Raw genomic sequence first — 24351 nt, 5'->3', positions numbered from 1 at the left:
CTCCCCCAGGCTCGGCGACGCGCTCAGGCACTGTCAAGCGCTCTGGGACGCTATCCTGCACGAGAGGCGCTATATATACACAAGCTGTTGTTTTTTGCTTTTGTTAAAATGATGGCAGGCCTCCACCTCACCCCACCACAGCTGCCTCCAGATGTTGTTGCTTGCTATGCCGGTATCTGCATTCAACTACATGATTTACCTGTGGGAATTTCAACAAGATTATATCTGCTGGCTCCACCATGGTCGGAGGGCGTTGAGAGAAGGTCTGTGGATGAACCAGTAGGTTGTCTTGTCCGTGAGAGGTTGCTGTTGATAAACGGCCCTCCTTCAACAGCACTGAGGATACCGGCGTCTCGTACTTGGACGCAACACACGAGTTGCTGTGAGATTAAATCAAGATAAGATCATTTTTGACGGCTTTCAATTGCAACCCTTCCGATCACTTGATATTATGCGCTCAGGTGTTAAAGGATAAGTGTCACCACAAACTTAATTGGTAACACTCTCATCTCTGGGTCAGAAATCGTGGGTCCATGTCTCGTATCATGACTTGAGCTCAAGGCCCAGGCTGACGCTGTATGTTGAAGGTGCTGTACTTTGGATAAGACGTTAAACCACCTTAACACGTCACGGAAACACTTCTCAAAGAGCTTCTTAAAAAAAAGTGAATAACACATGCGGGAACCCATCACCATGTTTAAGAGCATCCAAACCAAACTGAGAATTCCACCTATTCCACCTACACGTGGAGGGATGCATCCTGCTTACCTAATTCCGGAAAGTATTAGGCGCAGATTGGCAAGAACCAAGGCTTGGGGACCCCAGAGTGTGTGCTGGGGTACAGCTGGAGTCTAACCAGCTAAAACCCCACATGAATACATGCATAATAATCCTTGCATTTGATATAGCGCCTTATCATGTCTTCGAGACGTCTCAAAGCGCTTCAGATTATACTGTAAAGTGAATTGACTGTATATTTTGTGGGCGAGACACGGCAGCCAATAGCGCCCAACAGTGTCCAACAAGAAGTCAGGGATTAGGTAACCAATACTTTTTTTTAAACGGAATTATTACCCCCGGAAAAGCGATCTGCCAATCGACTAACAACCAGGTACCTACTTACTGCTAGGTAAACAGAGGTATCTGGAGTAAGGGAACTTGCCCAACACTTCCCCTGCCGGGAATTGAACCCAGGTCTCCTGCTTGCGTGATGAATGTTCTAACCACTGAGCTACAGGACTCCAGATAATGAGTCCAGTATACAATATAATGATAATAATCTTTGCATTTGACAGAGGTCTTTCATGTTGATCATGTCGTCTCAAGCACAAACACAGTTCATCACAGGATTTATAATAATAATAATCCTTGCATTTGATATAGCGCTTTTCACGTCTTCTCAAACGTCTCAAAGCGCTTCACAAAATAGACTGTAAAGTGAATTGACCGTTTATCTGTGGGCGAACGCGGCAGCCAATTGCGCACAGCAGTGTCCCACAAACAGTCGTGGATTGAAAATGACCAATTTATTATTGTTTTGTTTTGGAGGATTATTATTAGGAGTGTAGAGTAAGGAAACCTGCCCAAGGTTTCGCCCTGCGTGGAATTGAACCCAAGTGTCCCACTTGCAAGGTGAGTGCTCTTACCACTGAGCTACAGGACTCCTTTACTATAAAGGTGTAGTTAGTGACTGTGTGTTTGACAGGTGGAATCTTCAAAGATTTCTTTGTCGGGCTTTGAAGACTTTGATTTTCAAAGTCTGACAGAACTATAATTTTTGCACAAGTTACAAACAAATCAGGGACCGAATGCCTGATTCTGCTAGTTTTCATTCAGCCAACATGGCAGGGAGCTTTTCTTACTCAAATAGGGAAAGAGGATTAAGTAAGTTTTTATTACTGAAAGTGCTGCCGGCTTGCATCATAAATGCCAAATGGCAATGTTCTGCTTTCTTTTATGTTGTACAAATTTTTTTTAGACATGACTCCAGCATGTCTGAGGAGGTCTGTGTACTGCACATATACATGGAATTTGCTGTAGGCTGTTAATGACACTTTGTGTATGGTTAAGGTAGTGAATTCTAATGGAAAATGTGCGTGTGAGCTGAACAGTTCCTGATTTGTGCAGCTTTACACCAATTCACTGAACATTTATAAGTCTTTAAAAGATTGAAATTCCATTACAACAGCACATTTAAAATCTCCTCAATGAGTGGCAAGAGAAATCTCTCATCGTGGATGTCTAAAAGGCAAAATGGGCCAGCTGGGATAAGCTCCTTAACATTCAGGGAAAAACACGAGAAAATACTACTACTACCACTAATAATACTAACCCTTGCATTTAACATAGCCCCTTCTCACGCCGTCGAACCCCTTCAAACAATTTTTAAAATAGTGACTGTGTATTTTGTGAATGCCAATTTGCACATAGCGACGTTCCACAAACAGCCATGAAGCGAGTAACCAATTTTATCGAGGGGATTGCTGGCCAGGACACCAGGAGGAACTCCCTTCTCTTTTCGAATATTGCCACGGGATCTTTAATATCTGATCTCAAACGGGCAGAGAGATCCTCGGGTTTAATGCACCATCTGAAGGACGGCACCTCCAACAATGTAGCACTGCATCGGAGTACCACCAGCTTGAAGTCCCAATGTGGGGCTTGAACCCACAACCTTCTGACTCGGAGACTAGAGTGCTACCAACTGAGCCAGGCTGAAATATAGCTTAATAGTGCAGTTGGCAAAAATATTCTACTCTTTTGCAAGATTGCGTTGGGGGCTGTGGGAGTGTCTGTGATAGGGTAAGTTTTAGGGTTGGATTTAGGGTGTTCTAGACCAAACCTGGACCAAATAAAAAATAATAATTTAGTCACTCAATCCATGACTTATTGTGGGACACTAACTGTAATTAGCTGCTGGATTTCGCCCACAAAATACAGACAATTCACTTTACAGTATATCATGTGAAGCGCTTTGAGACATCCCAACAACATGATGAGGAGCCATATCGAATGCAAGGAATATTATTATTATTATAAACCTGTGTTTCTTCTATTTTTCCATGCTTCCCTTTCGGTTAGTGAATGCCCGGTGATAGTTCTTACCTGCCATTAGCCGCATGCCCACGGGTGGAGATACAGTGCATCCTCGGTTCCACAAATTCAATGTGAAATTCTTCAAATGGTATGAAATAAATTTTGTGCTGTTTGGATCGGGGAAATAAAAGAATAACCCAGAAAACAATTAATAAACATTTTGGGTCATTTCGAACAGCCTGCCTCGTGATCCAAGGGTGTGAATGGAAATTGCTGTGTTTCTAGAACACGTCACCACATCTGTTAACGAACATCTGTTCTGATACCAGCATGAACAGTAATACAGGATAGTTAGTGTATCGCTGCCAGTGGTTTAAACATTTCTGTCTCAGGAAACCGTGAACTGCTACAACAACAACAAGATTTCATTTATAGAGCGCCTTTCACGTCGGGAGAACATCCCAAGGCGCTGGATAGTTGGGTCAGGACCTGAGCAGGGGGGAAATGGTCAGGGTGAGGGGAGGGAGCGAGGAGGGGGTAGAGAGTCGAGAGGGGAGCTGAAGGCACGGTCAAAGAGAAAGGTCTTGAGACCGGCCTTGAAGGAGGAAAGGGAGGAAACGGCAAAGGCACTGGGGGATGGAGTTCCAGAGCCTAGGGGCTGAAGGCCCAGCCACCGATGGTAGGGCGGTTGGGGCGGGGGATGTGGAGCAGACCAGAGCCAGAGGAACGGAGGGTACGGGCAGGTAAGTAGGGGGATAGTAGGTCGGAGAGGTAGGAGGGAGCAAGGCCGTGAATGGCCTTGTAGGTGAATTCGATCCTATGGGGGATGGGAAGCCAGTGGAGGCGAGCGAGGGTGGGAATGATGTGGTCACGAGTGATGTGGTTGCTACGTTTTACAAACACAGAGCAAACCCACTTCTTGAAGGCAGTCAACAGACAACAACAACAAATTACATTTGTTGTTCAGCCCGAGGGCGCTGGACAGTTGAATTTGCACCCAAGCTGGGGTTTGGGTTCAGGAGGGGTGGAGGGAGGGAGCATGGGGGTAGTAGGGTGACTGAAGGCGCAGACAAAGACGAGGGTCTTAAGACTGGCCTTGAAGAAGGCAAAGGAGAGGACGAGGCCAAGGAATCGTGGGATGGAGTTCCAAAGGGTGGGAACAGAGAGGCTGAAGGCCCGACCACCAATGATGGGGAAGGCAGGGTGGAGAACCTGGAGCAGGCCAGAGCCCGCTGAGCGGAGGGAGCGAACAGGTTGGTAGGGGCTTAACAGGTCTCAGAGTTAGGGAGGCGCAAGGCCTTGGGGGCTTTAAAAACGCGGACGAGAATTTTATACTGTCTCCTGGGGGATGGGGAGCCAGTAGAGCCGGGCGAGGATGGGGGTGATAGGTTCACACTGGCCTATATTGCACTTATGTTGAAGTGCACTCACTGGTGAGGTAATGATGTGTCAGTATCACCTGAAAGAAACAGACTGTGAAAGAGTGGCCTGAACAGTGAGTGAGTCTCTGTCATCGCTGACTGAATGTTATCGCGAGGCGAGCTCAACTGGCTGACGGTGTCTTTCAGGAATGCTTTGTCCCCGCCTTCTCACACGCAGGTGAGGACTTTGTGGAGTCCCCTAGCGTAGTGGTTAGAGCGCTCGTCTCGCAAGCGGGAGGACCCGGGTTCAGTTCCCGGGCGAGGCAAAACCTTGGGCAAGTTTCCTTACTCCACGTTCAATCACTATATTCTGTGAAGAGCTTTGAGACAGCTCAACAACGTGATAAGGCACTGTATCAAATGCAAGAATTATTACTATGTTATAAGAGTGGAACCTACCAGGAGGAAATTGATAAACACCCCCTGCATCAGCACCTCTCCGTAAGTAGGCGAGTGGAAAACCGCAATACGGTTCTGTGGGTCGACCGCTACACTCCGGCAAAGGAACCTGCAGCAGATATAGAGAGACTCAATGCAACTTTCTTAACAACAACATAATCAACACAACAATTTGCATCTATATAGTGCCCTTCATGCAGGATAACATTTTGGAGCACTTGCGACTACTTCAAGATCCTCACCTTCACATATGAATCCCTCCACTCCCTGGCCCCATTTCTACCTCTCTTACCTGCTCGGCCCACATTCCTCTGGCCGCCCCCTGCCCTGCACATTGCCCTGACTCCTCTGTGCCATCAACACTGGCCGTGTCTTTAGCCATAACCCCACTAACGTCCGGAAATCATTGCCTCAATCTCTCACCCGCTTTATCGACCTCTTTGCCTGTGTCAATGATCACCTCCCCCTTCTCCCTTGCAGTTGGGACAGCCGCAACCATTAAAAGGATGGTTTGCCAAACATCTGTTAAAAGTCTGCAAAAAAATCTTTCAAAAGTGCCCTGCACCATCCAATGTGTTTGCAGTCGTGTCATTATGAAAGTTTTTAAGATCAACTCTCCGTGGAATCGATATCTGTTACACCTGTCTCGCCACAGCTCCCCCTCACCAAACCTTTGAAAAACTTTGCCACACAGCAATAAAAAACGACTATTGGACGTGAACATGAAGCAATTTGAACTCGTGAGAAAAGGCTCCGATAATGACCACCGAGCCCCAACTTTTGCGGATTTAGACGTCTCAAAACACTTCACAGAATATACTGTAAAGTAGATTAACTGTGTATTTTGTGGGCGAAACGCGGCAGCCAACTGCTCACAGCAGTGTCCCACAAGTAGACGTGGATTGAGTGACCAAATTATTATTAATTTTTTAAGAGACTATCTCCCTAGAAAGCAATCCACCAATCGACTAACAACCGGATTCCTACTTACTGCTAGGGAAACAGGTGTGTGGAGTAAGGAAACTTGCCTAAGGTTTTGCCCTGGCCGGGAATTGAACCCAGGTCCTCTCAAGTGCAAGGCGAGGGCTCTAACCACTACACTACAAGACTCCAAAGGATAGGATTCTGCAGCCCACTCGTGACTCATTCGCATGACGATTCATGCAGTCGTGTGAGACTGACCGAGCCAATGAGCATGGACAGACTGTTCAACCATGTTTGGCCATGGGTACTGCAGCTCAATGAAGCTGTTCTCACCTCTTGTGTGCTTTCCAGCACAGAGTCTCTTGATAGCAATCAACAAATAAGAGCCTTGGCTAATGTTTCTCTCCCCTCCTCAGAATGCTGGATCCAATTGGACCACCCAAACTGTTGCTCCTGAGCTCAGCTCAACTAACTCAGCACATGCCAGGAGAGGAGTTCAACCTGGGACGAGCTTACACTATTTCCTTTGAATTTCATAGCGGGCAGAATTTGGTGAATCCTTCAACTCAGTCCTTATTTCAATCCTAACATTCGAATCCTTGCATTTCAAGCAGCGCTTTCCATGTTGAGAGTACATCCCAAAGCGCTTCACAGGGTTTTTACAATGAAGATGAACTTGGTCATTCACGTCACCGCTGTTTGCGTGACTTTGAGTGTTGCTAACCGCCTCATTTCTGGAGCTCTCTGCTTCTTTCCCCAGGTCTTTCCCACTCTATCTATCTTTGAATCCAACCTGAAAATCTACACACCGAGACATTGTCCTACATGAAGGGCGCTATATTATTGCAAATTGTTTGGCCCAACTTGGCTGCCGTGTTTGACTACAAAATACACAGTCACTACAATTCACAGTAAAATCCTGTGAAGCGCTTTGAGATGTTTTGCGATGTCCCCAGCTCCACTGTCCACAAAATTCAGTTATAATAATAATAATCCTTGTATTTGTTTCGCGCTTTTCACATCTTCTAGACGTCTCAAAGCGCTTCACAGAATAAACTGTAAAGTGAATTTTTATGTTTATTTATTTATTTATTTGCTTGCTTGCTTGCTTACTTGGGGGATTATTATCAGGCATGCCGGAGTAAGGAAACTTGCCCAAGGTTTCGCTCTGCCGGGAATCGAACCCAGGTCTCTTGCTTGCGAGGCGAGTGAGCTGCAGGACTCCAGATAGTCCGCTGCCCACATACTCACCCGCACTAAATTCCGTATCCTCATTACACCAGTTCTTGCCAGGCTCCACCTGCTCCCTATCACCGAACGGATCGATTTCAAGATCGTCACACTTGTCTTCAAATCCCTTCATGCTTCCTCGTTCAGGAAACTGAATCTGATCACGTTCTTTATGTTAGGAGATATTTACCCTCTCTTTGCCACTGGGGGAGCTCTTTACTTACTTTTCACAACCTTTTTTGATGAAATTTGTTCAAATACGCCTTTCTGCTTCGAAACACACCTGGATCTGGATTTATTCCAATTGGCTGCCGGGTTTCGCCCACAAAATTTACAGTCAGAGTATATTCTGTGAAGCGCTTTGAGACGTCTTGAAGATGTGATAAGATACTATATCAAATGCCAGGATTATTATTATTTATTTTCGTGTTTCAGAGCGTGCAATAGTTAGGCAAACTGTTGAATTTGGTCTTAACTTTTTAGTTGTTTCTATTCCCTACAGTTTCTTAAAAAAAACTTACAGAAAACTAAAAGGCTTCAAAACTAGGGCTGCATTGAAGAATTTTGCCAAATACTGTGGACGGCTCTTAAAAAAAAGCTACGTAGAGTAAATCTAGAGGCAGGTGGAATTTCTCCCCAAACATCTGGGAATCCAATAAGGAGACCTTCGCCTTTGCTTATGGTTATCTTCTATGGTGGAGTCCTATAGCTTAGTGGTTACAGCATTCGCTTTGCAAGCGAGAGGACCCGGGTTCGATTCCTTGGCGGGGCAAAGCCTTAGGCAAGTTTTCTTACTCCACACATCTCTGTTTACCTAACAGTAAGTAGGAACCCGGTTGTTAGTTAATTACCGGATCGCTTTCCGGGGGTAATAATCCCTTCAAATAAAAAATAATAATAATTTGGTCACTCAATCCACGACTGTTTGTAGGGCACTGCTGTGCACAATTGGTTGCCGCATTTCACCCACAAAAATGTACAGTCAATTCACTTTACAGTATACTCCATTAAGCAGTTTGAGATGTCTCAATGATGCGATACGGAGCTTTATAAAATGCAAGGATGATTATTATTATTGATAACATTCTCAGTGAGTCCTAATGCCTTGTGTACGATACAGTAACTAACTGATCCATCACTGCTCAGATTTTTACGTTGGTGTGTTGTGCTGTGGTCGAGTCCATACCTGTATTTGCAGCTATGCAGATTAAATTTGCCCTGAATAGATTCTCCAAGGGGACTGTTTACAGCCACATCCAGAATGTGCAATCTCTTGTCTTCACTGGCGTACTCCAGGACAATCACATAGTGACCAGGCCGAGGAATCTTCATTCTAAACTGCAGCTGGACCTGGGGATAAACAACAACAATAATAATACTCCTTGCATTTGATAAAGCGCCTTATCACGTCGTTGAGACGTCTCAAAACACTTCACAAAATATATTGTAAAGTGGACTGACTGTATTTTGTGGGCGAAACTGATAGAGGAAAAAGATGTTATGGTATGTTTAAAAAACTATATCGTAGCTTGTGCCCTGGCCTATCGCTGTGTAAACGCTTTTAAGCAGATATAAGTAAGTAGGTTAGACTTGTTATTGTAGAATTCCGTTATCTGAAGGCCACAGTCTAAGGAACAGCGGGTGATGACATAGAAATGGCCTTCTAGCAAAACCGTAAGATTAGTGCAGTTGAAACAAGCTGAAGCAAGAAATGTGGGAAGACGTGCAGCAAACGTGATTGGTCTGTAAGGAAAAACACCCCTTCTGTGTATTTTTGTGTACTCCTGTATAAAACTTAATTGTACCGACGAAGAGGATTTTTGTCTGACAGGGAGACATTAGATCCTATTTGTATACGGGAACAATTGTGTGCTCCTGTATACAAGTAGAAATAAAAACCCATTCTTTGTTTCTTAAGTTTACTTGTATCAGATTTTTTCTCTCCAAATACAGACACATAATTCGCGGATCTAACAATTGGGGGCTCGTCCGGGATCCCAACATCTCATCGCACTTTACGGTAAACCCACCAGACCAGTAGTTGTATGCGTGAGTTGTCCGGGACAACCCGCTGCTGGGCGGACCTAGAACGAGAAGGATCGGAAGGCCGTATACAAGAATTATCTGTGATAATTCGCTCGCACACTCTACAGCCTCAAATCGGTGAGGGTTCCCCTGAGAGAAAGCCGTCCTCGACGTACAAGTGGGGTGAGTTGTGAGAGCCGGTCTGGGGGCAAACCGGGAGAGTGGGTGAGTGACGGGACTACCCGAAACAAATATATATATATATGCGAATAACGAGTGTCTGATTGAGATAAGTCAAATACAATTAAACATGGGCAATGGAAATGGTAAAGGGGGTTGTTGTACGTATTGTAAGCGAGTAGAGGAAGTGGAATTGTCTCCTAATGGCCGACGTATGGAGGCCGTAGTTACGGGGAGCGGGAAACCAGAATTCATGTGGAGAAGGAAGTTTGGATTTGATGGTAAATTGAAGCCCGAAAGTACTAAAGAATTATTAGATAAATTGAATGAAAAATGTGGTGATGATAGCAAAAAAATACCATTATTCTGAAGCCCAAGTCTGGCACTTACAGGTAACTGAGTATCGTAAACGACTCAGTCAAGAAGGAAAAGCTAAAAAGAAAAAGGAATCAGAGGGGCTGATGTATACAGGAAAGGAGGATCTGGAGACACCTAATAGGGGCCCTACGCCACCTCCAAATCCCCCTGGGAATATACCTGACATATACCCTGATCTCCATGCACCAAACCTGTCCCAACTCTCACCCCCTCCTTACATTGCCCCTCGTGGTGCCTCCGTTCCGGCGCTTAACCAAAGTTATCCCCAGAGGAAGACTCCTTTAGATAGTCCAACGACTCAGTGGGTAAAAGAGAATTTTAGCATGGAATATCCCCAAATTGACGATCTTGGAGATGGTCTTGTCGCTCCAATGATCCAGGTGGCAGATGGAAAGGGGGTTACCCAATATGTCTACAGAGCCTGGGGAATGGAGGATGTTAAACGGGCCATGGCAGCATGCCCGCATCCTAGCCAAGGGGCAACTGAATTTAGGGATTTTATTCACCAAGCCATGGCCAGTTATAGATTGAATAGTCTGGAAATAGAGCAATGCTTGAGGGAAGTATTACGACAAGAATGGTGCCAGGTGGGGGGGGATTGGACCGCTTTGACTCAGGAGAGAGCCACCAGACCCTATGTCGATCCACCTGAGGCGGCAGAACGACCAGGGAATAACTATTGGGGCCCCCTAGATGCACTTATGGGAAGGATTGCCACATATTATAAGGCCAGGTGTAATTACTCCGCTATCACTGATTGTGTCCAGGGTAAAGACGAGACGTGCATGCAATATTACACCCGATTGCGAAAAGTCTTTAACTCCAATAGTGGAATAGAGCCCCCCAACCCACACGATGACAATGGGGTATGGGCTCAGCAAATAAAAAATGCATATTTGGCGGGAGCGGCGCCACAAATAGCTAAGTTGGTTAAACAACACCTTATCACTTGGAGCACGGGGGCACTCCAGCCTGTTTTGGATCACGCGATGCACTTTGAGCGAATGTTACGTGAGGAAAAAAGACAAAGAATGTCTCGAGAGAATGGTCCCTCCACCTTCTCGAGTCAAGACTAGGGTGCAAGACCCAAATGGCAAAAGAAAAGGGGGGACTGGAGAAGATCAGATCGAAATAATGCCTGTTATGTTTGTGGGAAAACGGGGCATTGGGCGAGGGATTGCCCGAACCGGGCCCTAAACCCGAAAAACAAGCGGCAGAAGGACAACTAATTCTACATAGCTCAGAGGAAATACATATAGATTGCACGATGGTCAAGGATATGCAAACTGAGTCTACGGCACTTGAAAAGCAGTGCTGGAAAAACCAGGGATGTAAGATGACAGACACAGGAATCTGGGTTGGGCCCAATGGATTACCCGTGCTACCCAAAGCACTTTTCCTTATTGCGGCAGAATTGAGCCATGGTAAATGTCATGTCTCAAAAGGGGGAATGGTATCGATGATAAATGGTAGATATACAACCTTCGGATTCTCATCCTATACAAAATTTTTGTAAAAAGTGCCTCACATGTCTACAAAACAACCCACAGGGAGGAGTAAAGTGCCCAAAAGGACAAATACCGCCCCCCTCAGAGCCATTTGCTCATTGGATGATGGATTTCATTCACTTGACGCCAAGTGAGGGAAAGCAGCATTGTTTGGTAATGATATGCCCATTCTCAGGGTGGGTGGAGGCATTCCCCACCGCAAAAATAGACGCACTAACGGTAGCAAAAATATTATGCCGCGAGATAATACCGAGGTGGGGAATACCTCAAGTCCTATATAGTGATAATGGACCCGAGTTTCGAAATGCAGTCCTTGATCACGTCGGAAAACAATTAGGCATAAAACTGAAAAAGCACTGCGCTTACCACCCTCAATCGGCCGGATTAGTGGAGAGACATAACGGTACACTTAAGAATAAATTAAAAAAGGCAATGCAGGAAACAGGCAAGGGATGGGTAGCCTGCCTGCCATTGGCACTTACTAGCATGCGCATTGTCCGAGGGAATAAACCACTATCACCATTCGAGATAGTACAGGGAAAAGCCTATCGCATTCCCCAGTTGGGAGACAACGAGAGGCAGTTAAAGGAAGCATGGCTAGCCGACTACATGCGAAACATGCTATCTAATAAAAAAGAAATGCTTAATATTCTACCCCCTCAGACTATCACCGAGACATCGTTGGTCCCCTCACTGCAACCGGGAGACTGGATCCTGATTAAAGACGTAAAAAGAAAGACCTGGCATCACCCTAAATGGTCCTCCTGACTACTCCCACCGCTGTTAAAATTGCAGAAAGAACTACTTGGATACATTTGACACATTGTAAAAAGGTAACAGGGAATTGGACAGGAAAATACCACGTAAGTGTTAAAGTCTGGTTAGAAAGGGGGGTGTATGCACTAGGATACGCTCACCTCAACCCAGTGAAGACTAAAGAAAACACTGCGGGTATCAGGTAACTGCCCAATTCCCGCCATGTTTACATTATTATTATTAACAGGAGTGGGAAGTCTTGTCCTAGCAAACGAAGATAAGCATGTCTCAGGCGAAAAAGGGAGCACCATCTCCTTCGACTGCAACCCTTGGCCCTACAGGGATTCGGGTAAAACTAAAGTTCACTTCCGCCACCAGCGTGATGAAAAGTAAGAATTGATTGAGGAAATGGCAGTCTCTGGGGAGGAGGATGATTGGATTCCTGATGGCCATCAAAATTTGACAAACGTCATCTCTCACATGCGGTCTGCCATCAAGGAACCTCAGAGACCCTCTGATTGGCTTAGTAAGTGGCTTTCTGAATGGGGATGGGGAGCTTGGCTGTGGAAATTGGGTATGTACCTGTTGATAATAATAGTTGTTCTCATGCTGTGCTGCTGTTGTATTATTCCCCTTATTCAGGGTACTATTTCTGAGATGATTCCTGCCACCACATTTATGATGACTAGTGAGGACAACCTTAGCTTGCTTGAAGAAGGCACTGGAGGATTGCATGATATGCACCTGGGAAAACTTTTTCTGCAGAATGAGTAAACTATAAGCACCTGTGATGTGTCTGATCTAAAACCTGTAATTGCAGAAGGATCGGACTACTGATGTTATGCTTAAAGGTTGCATGTAATGCACAGAAAAAGGACATAAATATCAGTTTAAAATACCATAAAAAGGAGGGAATGATAGAGGAAAAAGATGTTATGGTATGTTTAAAAAACTATATCGTAGCTTGTGCCCTGGCCTATCGCTGTGTAAACGCTTTTAAGCAGATATAAGTAAGTAGGTTAGACTTGTTATTGTAGAATTCCGTTATCTGAAGGCCACAGTCTAAGAAACGGCGGGTGATAACATAGAAATGGCCTTCTAGCAAAACCGTAAGATTAGTGCAGTTGAAACAAGCTGAAGCAAGAAATGTGGGAAAACGTGCAGCAAACGTGATTGGTCTGTAAGGAAAAACACCCCTTCTGTGTATTTTTGTGTATTCCTGTATAAAACTTAATTGTACCGATGAAGAGGATCTTTTGTCTGACGGAGACATTAGATCCTATTTGTATACGGGAACAATTGTGTGCTCCTGTATACAAGTAGAAATAAAAACCCATTCTTTGTTTCTTAAGTTTACTTGTATCAGATTTTTTCTCTCCAAATACAGACACATAATTCGCGGATCTAACAAAACGCGGCAGCCAATTGCGAACAGCAGTGTCCCACAAACTGTCGTGGATTGAGTGAACAAACTTTTTTTTATTTATTAACCCCTGGAAAGTAATCCACCAATCGATTAACAACTGGGTTCCCACTTACTGCTAGGTAAACAGAGGCGCTGGAGTAAGGAAGCTTGCCTAAATCAAACCTGGGTCCTCTTGCTTGCAAGGCGAGGTTCTAACCACTACACTACAGGACTTCACAATGAGTGACATTGGCACCATAGGGTGTGAGAATTACTAGCGGTTTTCTTCAGCGAATAATAAAAATTTACTTTAAAGTGTAGTGACAGGATATATTGCAGAGAAACATGCCAGCTCATTTGCCCGCAGTAATGTCCCACAAACAGCCATGAAGCAAAAGAACAATTTTATTTGGGGGATTGTTGACCAGGACAATGGGAGAAAGTCCCTCCCTTTTTCCAATAGTACCACGTAACAACCACCTGAATAGCAGACGGACCTCGGTTTGATGTCTCAAAAGTTACAATGTGGTAACTTGTCAACCTAGACCAGGGTAGTCCGCCAGTTGGACCACCCTGAGACTATGAACAAAAAGTCCTGACATGGGGCTAAAACCCACAAACCTTCTGACTCAGAGGCGAGCGAGAGTGCTACCAAATGGGCCAGACTGACACCTGCAGCAGGTGCTGATTCATTTCACTCCTTGTTTTAGGATGGGATGGGGGTGGGCGGAAGGGAAGGGAACAATCATCTCATCTCCCAGAATTGACTTTCTGATGTTGCACAAGGCTGAGTTCAAAGTCTTCGCTTCCCAGCCATTATAAGCTAACCTTGCAGCTAGAACAGAAGCCCTCAGCACACATTCACACAGTAAAGAACACAAATCACAGCAGATGTGAACACACAAAACACCTGTGATTGTAACACAGATAAGGTCTTGCTATCAATAGCTCTCTGAGAGGAGAACAGCTGGCCAGCCCTTTGTTTATTTCTCTATCACCAGCGCTTTACAAGAACAAAACGATTTAAAAACCCACAGACACTGTACCATGCCCCTCACATTGCTCTCAGGGGTTGATCCTTGAACCCTAAACACTGAGGGTTGTGAAAGGCAGGGTGCTGGCTCATTACATACAAAATACGCCCACAAAATACACGATAAACTCCCTTCTTGAATAGGCAGGCAGGACCTTGGTTTAACGTCTTGTCCGAAGGCTGGTGGCATCTCCAACCATGCAGCACATCCCCACCCAACACTGCACTGATGTGCCAGCCTGTGGGTTCAAAGCCCAACATGGGACTTGAACCTGCAAACCTCTGCCTCAGAGGCGAGACTGCTACTAACTGACCTGGGTTGACAAACATTCCATAGGGTATGGAAAGAATATGTACCATTACTTTCGAGCACATAACGCAATTATTCCCACATCCGAGAAAGACCAACTCCCACGTGAGAATCATAGAATCGTACAGCACAAAAAGAGGCCATTCGGCCCATCGAGTTTGTGACGGCTCTTTGAATAGAGCAATGTAATGTCAATCCCACTCCCCAGCCTTTTCCCCATAACCCTGCAAACCCGTCCTCCTCAAATACCCATCCACCGCATTTTTAAAAGTTGTTATCGAATCGGCCTTGACCACCCTTTCAGGCAATGCGTTCCAGATTCGAACAACTCGTTGCATGAAAAAATGTCTTCTCACCTCCCCTCTGCTGCTTTTAGATATTATTTTGAATCTGTGACCTCGAGTCACTGACACACCCACCAGTGGAAATAGCTTTTCCCTTTCTAACCTATCAAATCCCCTCATGATTTTGAAGACATCTATTAGGTCTCCTCGTAACCTTCTCTGCTCCAATGAGAATAATCCTAACCTCTCCAGCCTTTCTTCATAATCAAAGTCCCTCATTCCTGGTACCATCCTCGTAAATCTCCTCTGCACCCTTTCCAATGCCTTAACATCCTTCCTATAGTGTGGTGCCCAGAACTGGGCGCAGTATTCTAACTGAGGCCTAACCAGTGTTTTATATAGGTTAATCATAACCTCCTGATTCTTGTATTCTATGTCCCTATTTATAAAGCCTAGTATCCCATATGCCCTTTTTACAGCTTTATCTACCTGTCCTGCCACCTTCAAAGATTCATTTACCTGCACCCCCAGGTCTCTCTGTTCTTTTACCCCCTTAAGATTGTATTACCAAACCTATATTGCCTCCCCTCATTCTTTCAACCAAAATGCATTACCTCGTATTTCTCCACATTGAAACTCATCTGCCATGTGTCTGCCCATTTTACCATTCTGTCTATGTCCTCCTGCAGTTGGCTCCTGTCCCTCTCACTGTTTACCACCCTACCTAACTTTGTGTCATCCGCAAACTTGGAAATGGTGCTTGCTATACCCAAGTCCAGACCATTTATGTATATTAAGAAGAGCAGTGGTCCTAATACCGATCCCTGGGAGACGCCACTGTACACTTCCCTCCAGTCAGAAAAGCAGCCATTCACCACAACTCTCTGCTCTCTGTCTCCCAGCCAGTTCTGGATCCATGCTGCCACTGTCCCTTTTATACCATGGGCTTCTATCTTTCTTACAAGTCTTTCAGGTGGCATTTTGTCAAATGCCTTTTGAAAGTCCATATAAACGACATCAACTGCATTACCCACCCTCTCCGTTACCTCATCGAAAATTTCTGTTAGATTTGTTAAACAAGATTTGCCTTCAACAAATCCAATTTGGCTGTCCCTAATTAACCCATATTCTTCTAAGTGAAGATTTATTCTGTCCCGGATTATAGTCTCCAGAAGTTTCCTCACTACTGATGTTAGGCTGACTGGCCTGTAGTTCCCAGGTTTGTGCTTCTGTCCCTTTTTGTACAGGGGAGTCACATTGGCCACTCTCCAGTCCTCTGGCACCACTCCTGTGTCCAACGATGATTAAAAAATTATAGCCAAAGCCTCTGCTATTTGTACCCGTGCCTCCCATAGTAACCTTGGTTGCATCCCGTCCGGACCGGGCGACTTATCTATCTTCAGCCCAGGCAACCTTTTCAGTACTTCCTCTCTGTTTATACTTATCCTATCCATTTCCTCTACCCTCTCCTCCGATACTGCGGCATTTGGTACATCCACTTCTTTTGTGAAGACAGATGCAAAGTACTCATTCAGTACATCAGCCACGCCCTCTGCCTCCACAATAAGATTTCCCCCTTGGTCCTTAACTGGCCCCACCATACCTTTGACTAGCCTTTTTTTCTTGAAAAAATTGAACATTTTACTCAAAGGCTAAAAGACATGTAAAAATGCTTCCTTTAGAAAAACTGTGTTCAGTGATCAAGCAAGTTATTGGTGAAATATTAATGTTTGGAATAAATGCATTTGGCAGATTGGATGTGCAGCTTGATATCTCTTTCTGTATACCTGTCTGCCAACGAGATCAGCCAGTTCTGGGCGGTAGGATGTGGGTGGTCGCAGCAAGGTTTCCTGCTGCCCGTCAATGAGGTAGGTTCCCTCTCCAGCCCCAGATGAAGGAAAGTGATCCAAAGACAGGTACCAGTATAACAAACAGCTGCAAAAGGAGAATTCAGAGTTCAGCAACTAAAGATCCTGTGTCACAAGCTCTTTGCTGATCTGCTCAGAAATGTTGTACATTCATTCAGCCATTCTGTTCCCTGCTCTCAAACTCGACTCATAATCTTTCTGAATCCCTATCACCCTCCCTCCCCCGCTCCCTCCATCATGTCATCAAGGCATGTCCCAAAATGTACCTCTTTGTCTGCGCTTTCCCCACTCCCCTCGGCTCCCACCCCAACTCAGGTGCCCATCCAGCATTCTAAAGTGCTTTGAGACAACCTCCCGATGCAAAAAGCCCATTAACATTACAATTGTGCTGTAAATTGTATTCTGTTGACCGTTTCTTCAAAACAAATGGCTCTCTGGTAACTATTGTGGTTTAAAAATATTTTTTGTTTCCAAAACTACTTAAGCTGCAATCTGCCAGCTCCGATGCAAACCCTCATTATCCAGTCCATCTGGATGTCCTCCCTACATGAAAGGTGCTATATAAATGTAATTTGTTGTTGTGCTTTAAGGCTTTAAAACAATATTTTTATAATCAAGCAAAAACCTCAAGGCCATTTTAACACTATTATAATAATCCTTTATTATATACACATTTGATATAGTTGCTTAATTGCATCATTGAGATGTCTCAAAGTACTTCACAAGGTATACTGTAAAGTGTAGTGACTGTGTAATTTGTACTTGAATGAGGCAGACAATTTGTGCACAGCTATATCCCACAAACAACCATCAAACAAACCACAAATTTTATTTGAGGGATTGTTGGTCAGGACACTGGGAGAAATTCCCTTCACTTTTCTAACAGTGCCACGGGATCGTTAATGGCCCCTGAACAAGCAAATGGAACCTCAAAAAATAATAAAATAATTACTTTAAAAGTAATAATAATTTGGTCACTCAATCCACGACTGTTTGTGGGACACTGCTGTGCGCAATTTGCTGCCGCGTTTTGCCCACAAAACATACAGTCAATTCACTTTAAAGTATATTCTGTGCAGTGCATTAAAACATCTCAATGACGTGATAAGGCGCTATATTAAATGCAAGGATTATTATCTTTTCATGCAACACCTTCTCCTATGCAGTTTACACAGCATACACGTTTCTCCCAGCTGTTCCCTTACTTTGTGTCATCTTGCTCTGACCCGGAGTTGAAAGGACAAGGTTCCGACACTTGGTACTGCAGAATTGGAGCCTCGTAATAATCACTGGGCATCAGAACTAAATAATCCTAGGGTAGAGATTGAAGAAAAAGACATTTGACAAGACATTCAGCTGGAAAACCTACAAATCTAAATCATCACAATTGATTTTGCTGAGTTAAGTTCCGTAGCGTAGCTTGCCTTGCAAGCGAGAGGACCTGGGTTCGATTCCTGGACAGGGTGAAACCTGAGGCAAGTTTCCTTATTCCACACGCCTCTGTTTACCTAGCATTAAGTAGGAACCCGGTTGTTAATCGATTGGCAGACTGCTTTCCGCGGGTAATAATCCTTCCAAAAAAATCAACCAATAATTCGGTCACTCATTCCATGACTGTTTGTGGGACACTGCTTAGTGCAATTGACTAGCGCTTTTCGCCCATAAAATACACAGTCAATCCACTTTACAGTGTATTCTTTGAGATGTCTCAATGATGTGATAAGGCGCTATATCAAATGCAAGGATTATAATTATTATTAAACAACCCAAAATCTGAGGTATTGCAATTTAAAAAAAACATACAGCGTATATAGGAATTCTTTTTTATATCACAAACAAATCTCACCAAAAGGACTCCTTCTGCCACTATGTTGACAATCCAAGTGCCAGGTGTGAGTGAGAAAGGGTCTGCGTAGCTGTTTCCTGATACAGTAGCAAAAGCCGGCTTCTTGGTGGGTGCAAAGAGAACCTCTTTTGTCTGGGGTGAGACTAGAAACAAGAATAAATATTGGATTAGCGACAACTTATGGCACATAACTCAGCACTGATAAAATATTAGAGTCTGAAACAGAATTCAAACATCAGAACTGGAGATTTACATACATAGCACGGAAATTCAGTCCAATTAATCCATGCCAGTGTTTATACTTCACATGAATCTCCACCCACCCCTTACCCCATCCCATACCCTTCTATTCCCCTTCCCCCTCTCCCTCGTGTGTGTATCTAGCTTCCTTAAATTAATCTCCAGTATCTGATTCAACCATTGCTTCAGGTAGCGAGTTCCACAATCTCACTACCCTCTGCGTGAAGTAGCCCCTCCTAAATTCTCTTTTAAATCCCCTAATCCCTATTTTATACTTGTGTCCCTGGCTACGGATTCCCCAACGGGAATAACTTACTTATGCTACATTATACAATGCAGGATATCTGCAATCATATGTATGTGCCTAACCATGGGATAAAGCCGCCATTGAGACAATGAGATAGCCAGCACTAAGATGTCCAAATCATAGAAATTCACAATGCCGAAGGAGGTCATTCAACCCATCGAGTCTGCATTTGTTTTCAGATCTCTCAGGTTTTCATTCAATCACACTAACCTGCCCTGTCTCCATATCCCTTCAAGCCTCACATACCTGTCAACCTTAATCCTGAAGCCCACAACGGACTCCATCTCCTCCATTTACTAGTGGTTTAGGACCATCTCATGACTACAGACATCTATTGTTTTGCATTCTATCTCTGATGCTTTGCATCGAAAAATATTCTCCTTTCCCATGTCCTCCTGTCACTTGTTGCCCATTTTCTAAATTGCTTTTCTTAATTAATTAATCTGATTTTCTAGCTGTTTCCCCATACGTTTTTAGTTTTCAATTGTAAAACCAGTTCTCTTTTGAATAATTCTACTGGACACAGTTGAGGTGAAACACATTATGAGTGAATCATACATTAACCATAAAATTTCAATCAACGCTATAATCGGTGGCATACAGTGCTTCAATAACTGCTACACCAACTTGCATTTACAAAGCTTCCCTCGGGTAGGATAATGGCTCGCAGAGCTACATAGTGACAGGGACAGACACGGAGCCGGGGTGGGGAGTGGGGGTGGAAGGTGACCATAGGCCCAATCGAAGAGGTAGGCTTCTTAGGTGGGATTTGAAGATACATGCAGAATATTATTAGAATGTATTAGGCAAAATATGAGATTTTAGTAAATTTTCAATAAGTATATTTTACTTTAAATGGCTGATCGATCGACACTGATGTGTATTCAACCCTTCAACACTTATGAATAATAATAATAATGAGAGCCTTAACAACTCTGATGAACTATCTCAAAGTGCTTCACAGGATTTCACTATGAAGTGCAGTGACTATGTATTTTGTAGGTGAATGTGGCAGCCAATTTGCACAGCACTGTCCAACAGACAGCCATAAAGAGACCAATTTTACTTGGGGGATTGTTAGCCAGGACACTGGCAGAAACTCCCTTCTCTTTTCGAATAGCACCATGGGATCTTTAATGTCCACCTGAACAGGCAGATGGTACCTCGGTTTAATGTCTCATCCGAAGGACAATGACAATGCAGTGCATGCCCCCCAGTACTGCAATGTCAGCCGAGACCATGTGAGCTCAAAGGCCACGACATGGGACTTGAACCTACACCCTTCCTGACTCACTGGCAAGAGTACTACCGACTGAGTCAGTCTTACCTGTGCTTTGACGGGCTTGATAAGTTGTTACACGACCGTACACTGGTGCGGATTCTGTGTTAACATATCTCAAGACGATGTGGAACAAATTAACGTTTCTTTTCTCCACATGCACTGTTACCCTCATGTTATTCTGTAAAATGGAAGTTAATTAAACACATAACACATGGTGGGGAGAGTGAGTGGGGGGATGGCAAACTGGAAGCAGAATTAGCAGCAATAGTCTTCAGAAGCTCATGCTAAATTTAAGCCTGCCAGATAGTGTCCTCAGTTAAAGATTCAGTGCGTATAGGCAAATAAGGATGGAAAATTGGTCGAGTGACAGACAAATTAAGAGACAGAAAGAAAGTCACTTACAATTACAGCAAGAATCAACATTTACTTCCTCAGTGATTGAGATCCTTCCACTAACAGGCTTTCGAACACGGCTCTTGTAACGGAACATTATGCGAAACAGATTAGGAGAAGTCACAGTGATAGACATGACCACCTCTGGCTGGGAAGAAAAAAGCAGTCATAGGAGAAATAAGGGAAAAGAAGACCCCTGAAGAATTGTCCGAACTATAAGCAAGCAGAGAACTGTCACCTCAACCCCCAGCCCCCGCGCTCCCCCCATCCTCCTGCCTGCCACTAAACCACAGCAGATCCATGGAAGCGGAGCATTTTCAGACTGCAACTCAAAAATACACAATTACTGTTTTGGGTAATGACAAATTGCATTTGTAATGCAGAACAATGGAGTGCTTTACAATGGTGGAGATGGACACAATTGGAGAGAGAGATTTCCTGAAGGTAACCATAGATATGGTTGAAGAGGTAGGCTTTAAGGTGGGACTTGAAGACAGAGAGTGGGGAGGGGGGGGGGGGGAGTTCCAGAGATTAGGGCATAGAATCAAAGAGTCCGCGCCCCGATGGAGCAAGGCAGGGCGGGAATACACAGCAAGCCCAAATGGGGTGGTCGAGCAGAAGGAGGGTAGGAAGATCGGCAGAGGAATAGGGCAGGAAGTCTGAGAGATAGGGAAGTGCAAGGGCATGAAGGGATTTATAGATGAGGGTAAGAATATAACTGGCAGCATTGCAATCATTGGCTCCAATTGTGTTACTGTGTTCTCACAGCAAAAATGCTTCTTGTTGAGCGCGAGGATTAAGATCTCAGCATTTAACTGGGGCCCTTTCCTGTAAAAGGGCTTTTCTGGGCTGCAATCGTTTTCCTGCTGACCGTTTGGGACCATTGTTACACAAGGGAAGAATGCTCAATTGCTGAGAAAAAGGTCATGTCAGAGTGAGTGAAGGTGATATAAGCATCATTCCCCCCCCCCCCACCCGCCTCACTTAATCACTCCAGTCAGGGAATGAAAGGGAAAAGACTCGCTCTACATCTGTTTCTGAATGTCACCCCTGCCTCCTGCCCCACCCTCAATCAATACAACGTCAGGAAAAGGATAAAGTGAGGCAAAGTGAAATCGAGACACGCATGAATATTTAAGACCTGACCTTATTTAGTTTTAAAATACAATGGTTTGACTGGCGGCCAACATTTCCGTCCACCTGAACCATCTTCGGCTTAAAGCGGGGCAAGCTGTGGTTCAGGGGGGCAAGTCTGCTGGGACACGTACTTGTATTGGTGACATCTGTGTGTAGCCTCTCCAGCTGAAGTTGGAAAACTCCCGGGGATCGTAGCCAAAGCGAACGGGTCTCCCATTGGGGGTGGTGCCGTCTTCAATCTCATACTTCAAATGGTGAAGATCTGGGAAATAGTGTTCTCGCTGTGGCCTTGAAATTCAGGGGTTGCAATACTTAACCTCAGTGCAACAACATTGTCAACCAATATTATTCACTTATTTTATAATAATCCTTGCATTTGATAGAGCTCCTTATCACGTCTTCGAGACGTCTCAAAGCGCTTCATAGACTGTACTGTACAGTGAATTGATTTTATATTTTGTAGACAAACCGCGGCAGCCAATTGCGCACAGCAGTGTCCCACAAACAGTCGTGGATTGAAGTGACCAATTTTTTTTTAAAAGGAATTATTAGCCCCAGAAAAGCGATCTGACAATCGACTAACAACCGGGTTCCTACTTACTGCTAGGTAAACAGAGACGTGTGGAGTAAGGAAACTTGGCCAACATTTCGCCATGCCAGGAATTGAACCCCAAGTCTCTTGCTTGCGAGGCGAGTGCTCTTACCACTGAGTTACAGAACTCCATGAGTTATGATATTGTCATGCAAAGTAAAATGTGTGTTTCATGTTTAATCATTCATCCTTCATTTTTTTCCACCAATATACAGCAGTGGGAGAAACTCCTTTCTCTTTTTGTGTTATTGCCAGGATACTAGAGGAAACTCCCTTCTCTTTATGAACAGTACCATAGGGATCTTTAACGTCCAGCTGAACTTGCAGCAGGGACTTCTGTTTGACGTCTTATGCGAAAGGATGGCACCTCCGACAATGGAGCGTCAGCCTAGATTGTGAGCTCAAAGTCCCCGATGTGGAGCTTGAACCCACAACCTTCTGACTCAAAAGCCAGAATTCTACCAGCTGAGCTAGGATGACATTCCCTGCACTTGTCAGAAATACATGGCAGTACATTCGCTTCTCACCGATTGCAAATGCGTCCTTCCACATTTTGCCTGCACCGGCATATCCCTCGGTCACTGCACGTTAGATTAACGGAGCCTCCGATGTCACATTGGCAGCCTGTCAATGTATTTAATAAGAAGACCATTATTACAATGCTTACATCTGATACAGCACCTTTCATGTTGGGTGCACGTCTCAAAGCTCTTCACTGTAAAGTGTAGCGACTGTGTATTTTGTACGTGGACACAGCAGCCAATTTATGTACAGCAGTGTTTCACAAACAGCCATGGAATGAACGACCATTTTTTTTATTTCCGAAATTGTTGGAAGAAAATCTGTTCTCTTTTCGAATAGTGACAGAGGATTTTTAACGTCCACCGGGACAGACAGACGGAATCTCGGTTTCACATCTCTCATGGTAACGCAGCATTGTCCTGGAATGTCAGCCTTGAGTATATGTGTTCAAAGTTCCCAACGTGGGGCTTGAACAAACATCCTTTTGACTCAAAAGTCAGCTTGACCCAGACTGATATCTTTCAAAGAGTTTTCACCCCATGCAATCCAATGTTTACTTCCAATGAGAGGAATATTCATATTAAAGAATAAACCGGATACCAATGAAAAGAAATGAGCTAAAGAAAACAGAAAGAAAACAATCCCTTTGAAAGGTAGCCTCAGTGGCTATTTAAAAATTGCAGTGGGCTGATGAACTGCGTAACGTAACACTGATCCTCAGATAACAGTAAGTCACCTATCTGATTCCCTGTGCCCTGTGTTGAGGTTGCTGGTAGGAGCTGAGTGACAGTGCTGATATTGGTCTCAGTCTCTCTGGGCTGGAGGTGGAGGGGGAAGTAATAATAATAATAATCCTTGCATTTGATGTGGCTCCTTATCATGTTGATGGCACTTCCATCTAGTGTCTAAATTGTAGTCTGTTCTAGGAAACGAACTGGCCAGAAAAGTGTACGCTGAAGGTAATTGGATTAACCAGGGTTCGAGGCCCGTATGAAAATTTAATGTTAAGGTAATTGGATACACCAGGGTTCGAGGCCCGTATGAAAATATAAAGAATAATAAAATAAAAGGTTTAAGGCCATTTAAAGTATAAGAAAATAAAGTATAAGAAAATAAAAGATTCAAGGCCATTTAAAGTACAAGATACAAAATTTGTGTATTATTGTTTCGATTTTTGTTTATGCACTTTTTTAAAAAAAAACTTGTAATAAGTACTAACAAAATGGGTCAGAACTCATCCAAATTGGAGGTCTGTCCTAAGGGAATGCCCTGTGC

The 24351-nt window shown here is 44.2% G+C and overlaps 2 protein-coding genes across 4 annotated transcripts in view; one reads left to right on the top strand and one right to left on the bottom strand.

Annotated features, from left to right (window-relative positions):
• LOC103179715 (laminin, alpha 3) overlaps positions 1 to 24351 on the bottom strand; it is a 150117-nt gene that overhangs the window by 56041 nt on the left and 69725 nt on the right. The window contains 11 exon segments of the mRNA XM_042331692.1: positions 200 to 380; positions 3106 to 3203; positions 4857 to 4965; positions 8197 to 8360; positions 9030 to 9094; positions 16619 to 16824; positions 17963 to 18069; positions 18604 to 18746; positions 20478 to 20610; positions 22094 to 22250; positions 23082 to 23178. Coding sequence (XP_042187626.1) covers positions 200 to 380; positions 3106 to 3203; positions 4857 to 4965; positions 8197 to 8360; positions 9030 to 9094; positions 16619 to 16824; positions 17963 to 18069; positions 18604 to 18746; positions 20478 to 20610; positions 22094 to 22250; positions 23082 to 23178 — 1460 coding nt within the window.
• LOC103179716 lies at positions 8485 to 13208 on the top strand. Of its 3 annotated transcripts, none has more exons than XM_007895108.2 (3): positions 8485 to 8751; positions 8964 to 11934; positions 12500 to 13208. In XM_007895108.2, exon 2 carries the CDS (start codon positions 9542 to 9544, stop codon positions 10667 to 10669), a length of 1128 nt encoding a protein of 375 aa, XP_007893299.2. In that variant the 5' UTR covers positions 8485 to 8751; positions 8964 to 9541; the 3' UTR covers positions 10670 to 11934; positions 12500 to 13208. The 3 variants fall into 3 exon arrangements, with proteins under 3 accessions (XP_007893299.2, XP_007893298.2, XP_007893297.2); XM_007895107.2 differs by having other exon boundaries at positions 8485 to 8755; XM_007895106.2 differs by lacking the exon at positions 8485 to 8751 and having other exon boundaries at positions 8820 to 11934.

The sequence above is a fragment of the Callorhinchus milii genome, unplaced genomic scaffold (genome assembly GCF_018977255.1).
Source record: "Callorhinchus milii isolate IMCB2004 unplaced genomic scaffold, IMCB_Cmil_1.0 Scaffold2, whole genome shotgun sequence".
NCBI lineage: Eukaryota > Metazoa > Chordata > Chondrichthyes > Chimaeriformes > Callorhinchidae > Callorhinchus > Callorhinchus milii.
Note: the sequence above shows the minus strand (reverse complement) of the source record. Positions and strands in the feature narration are given on the sequence as shown.

Excerpts from the sequence above, each read along its gene's own strand:
- LOC103179716 (XM_007895108.2), top strand. The coding sequence starts at position 9,542 with ATGAAAAATGTGGTGATGATAGCAAAAAAATACCATTATTCTGAAGCC.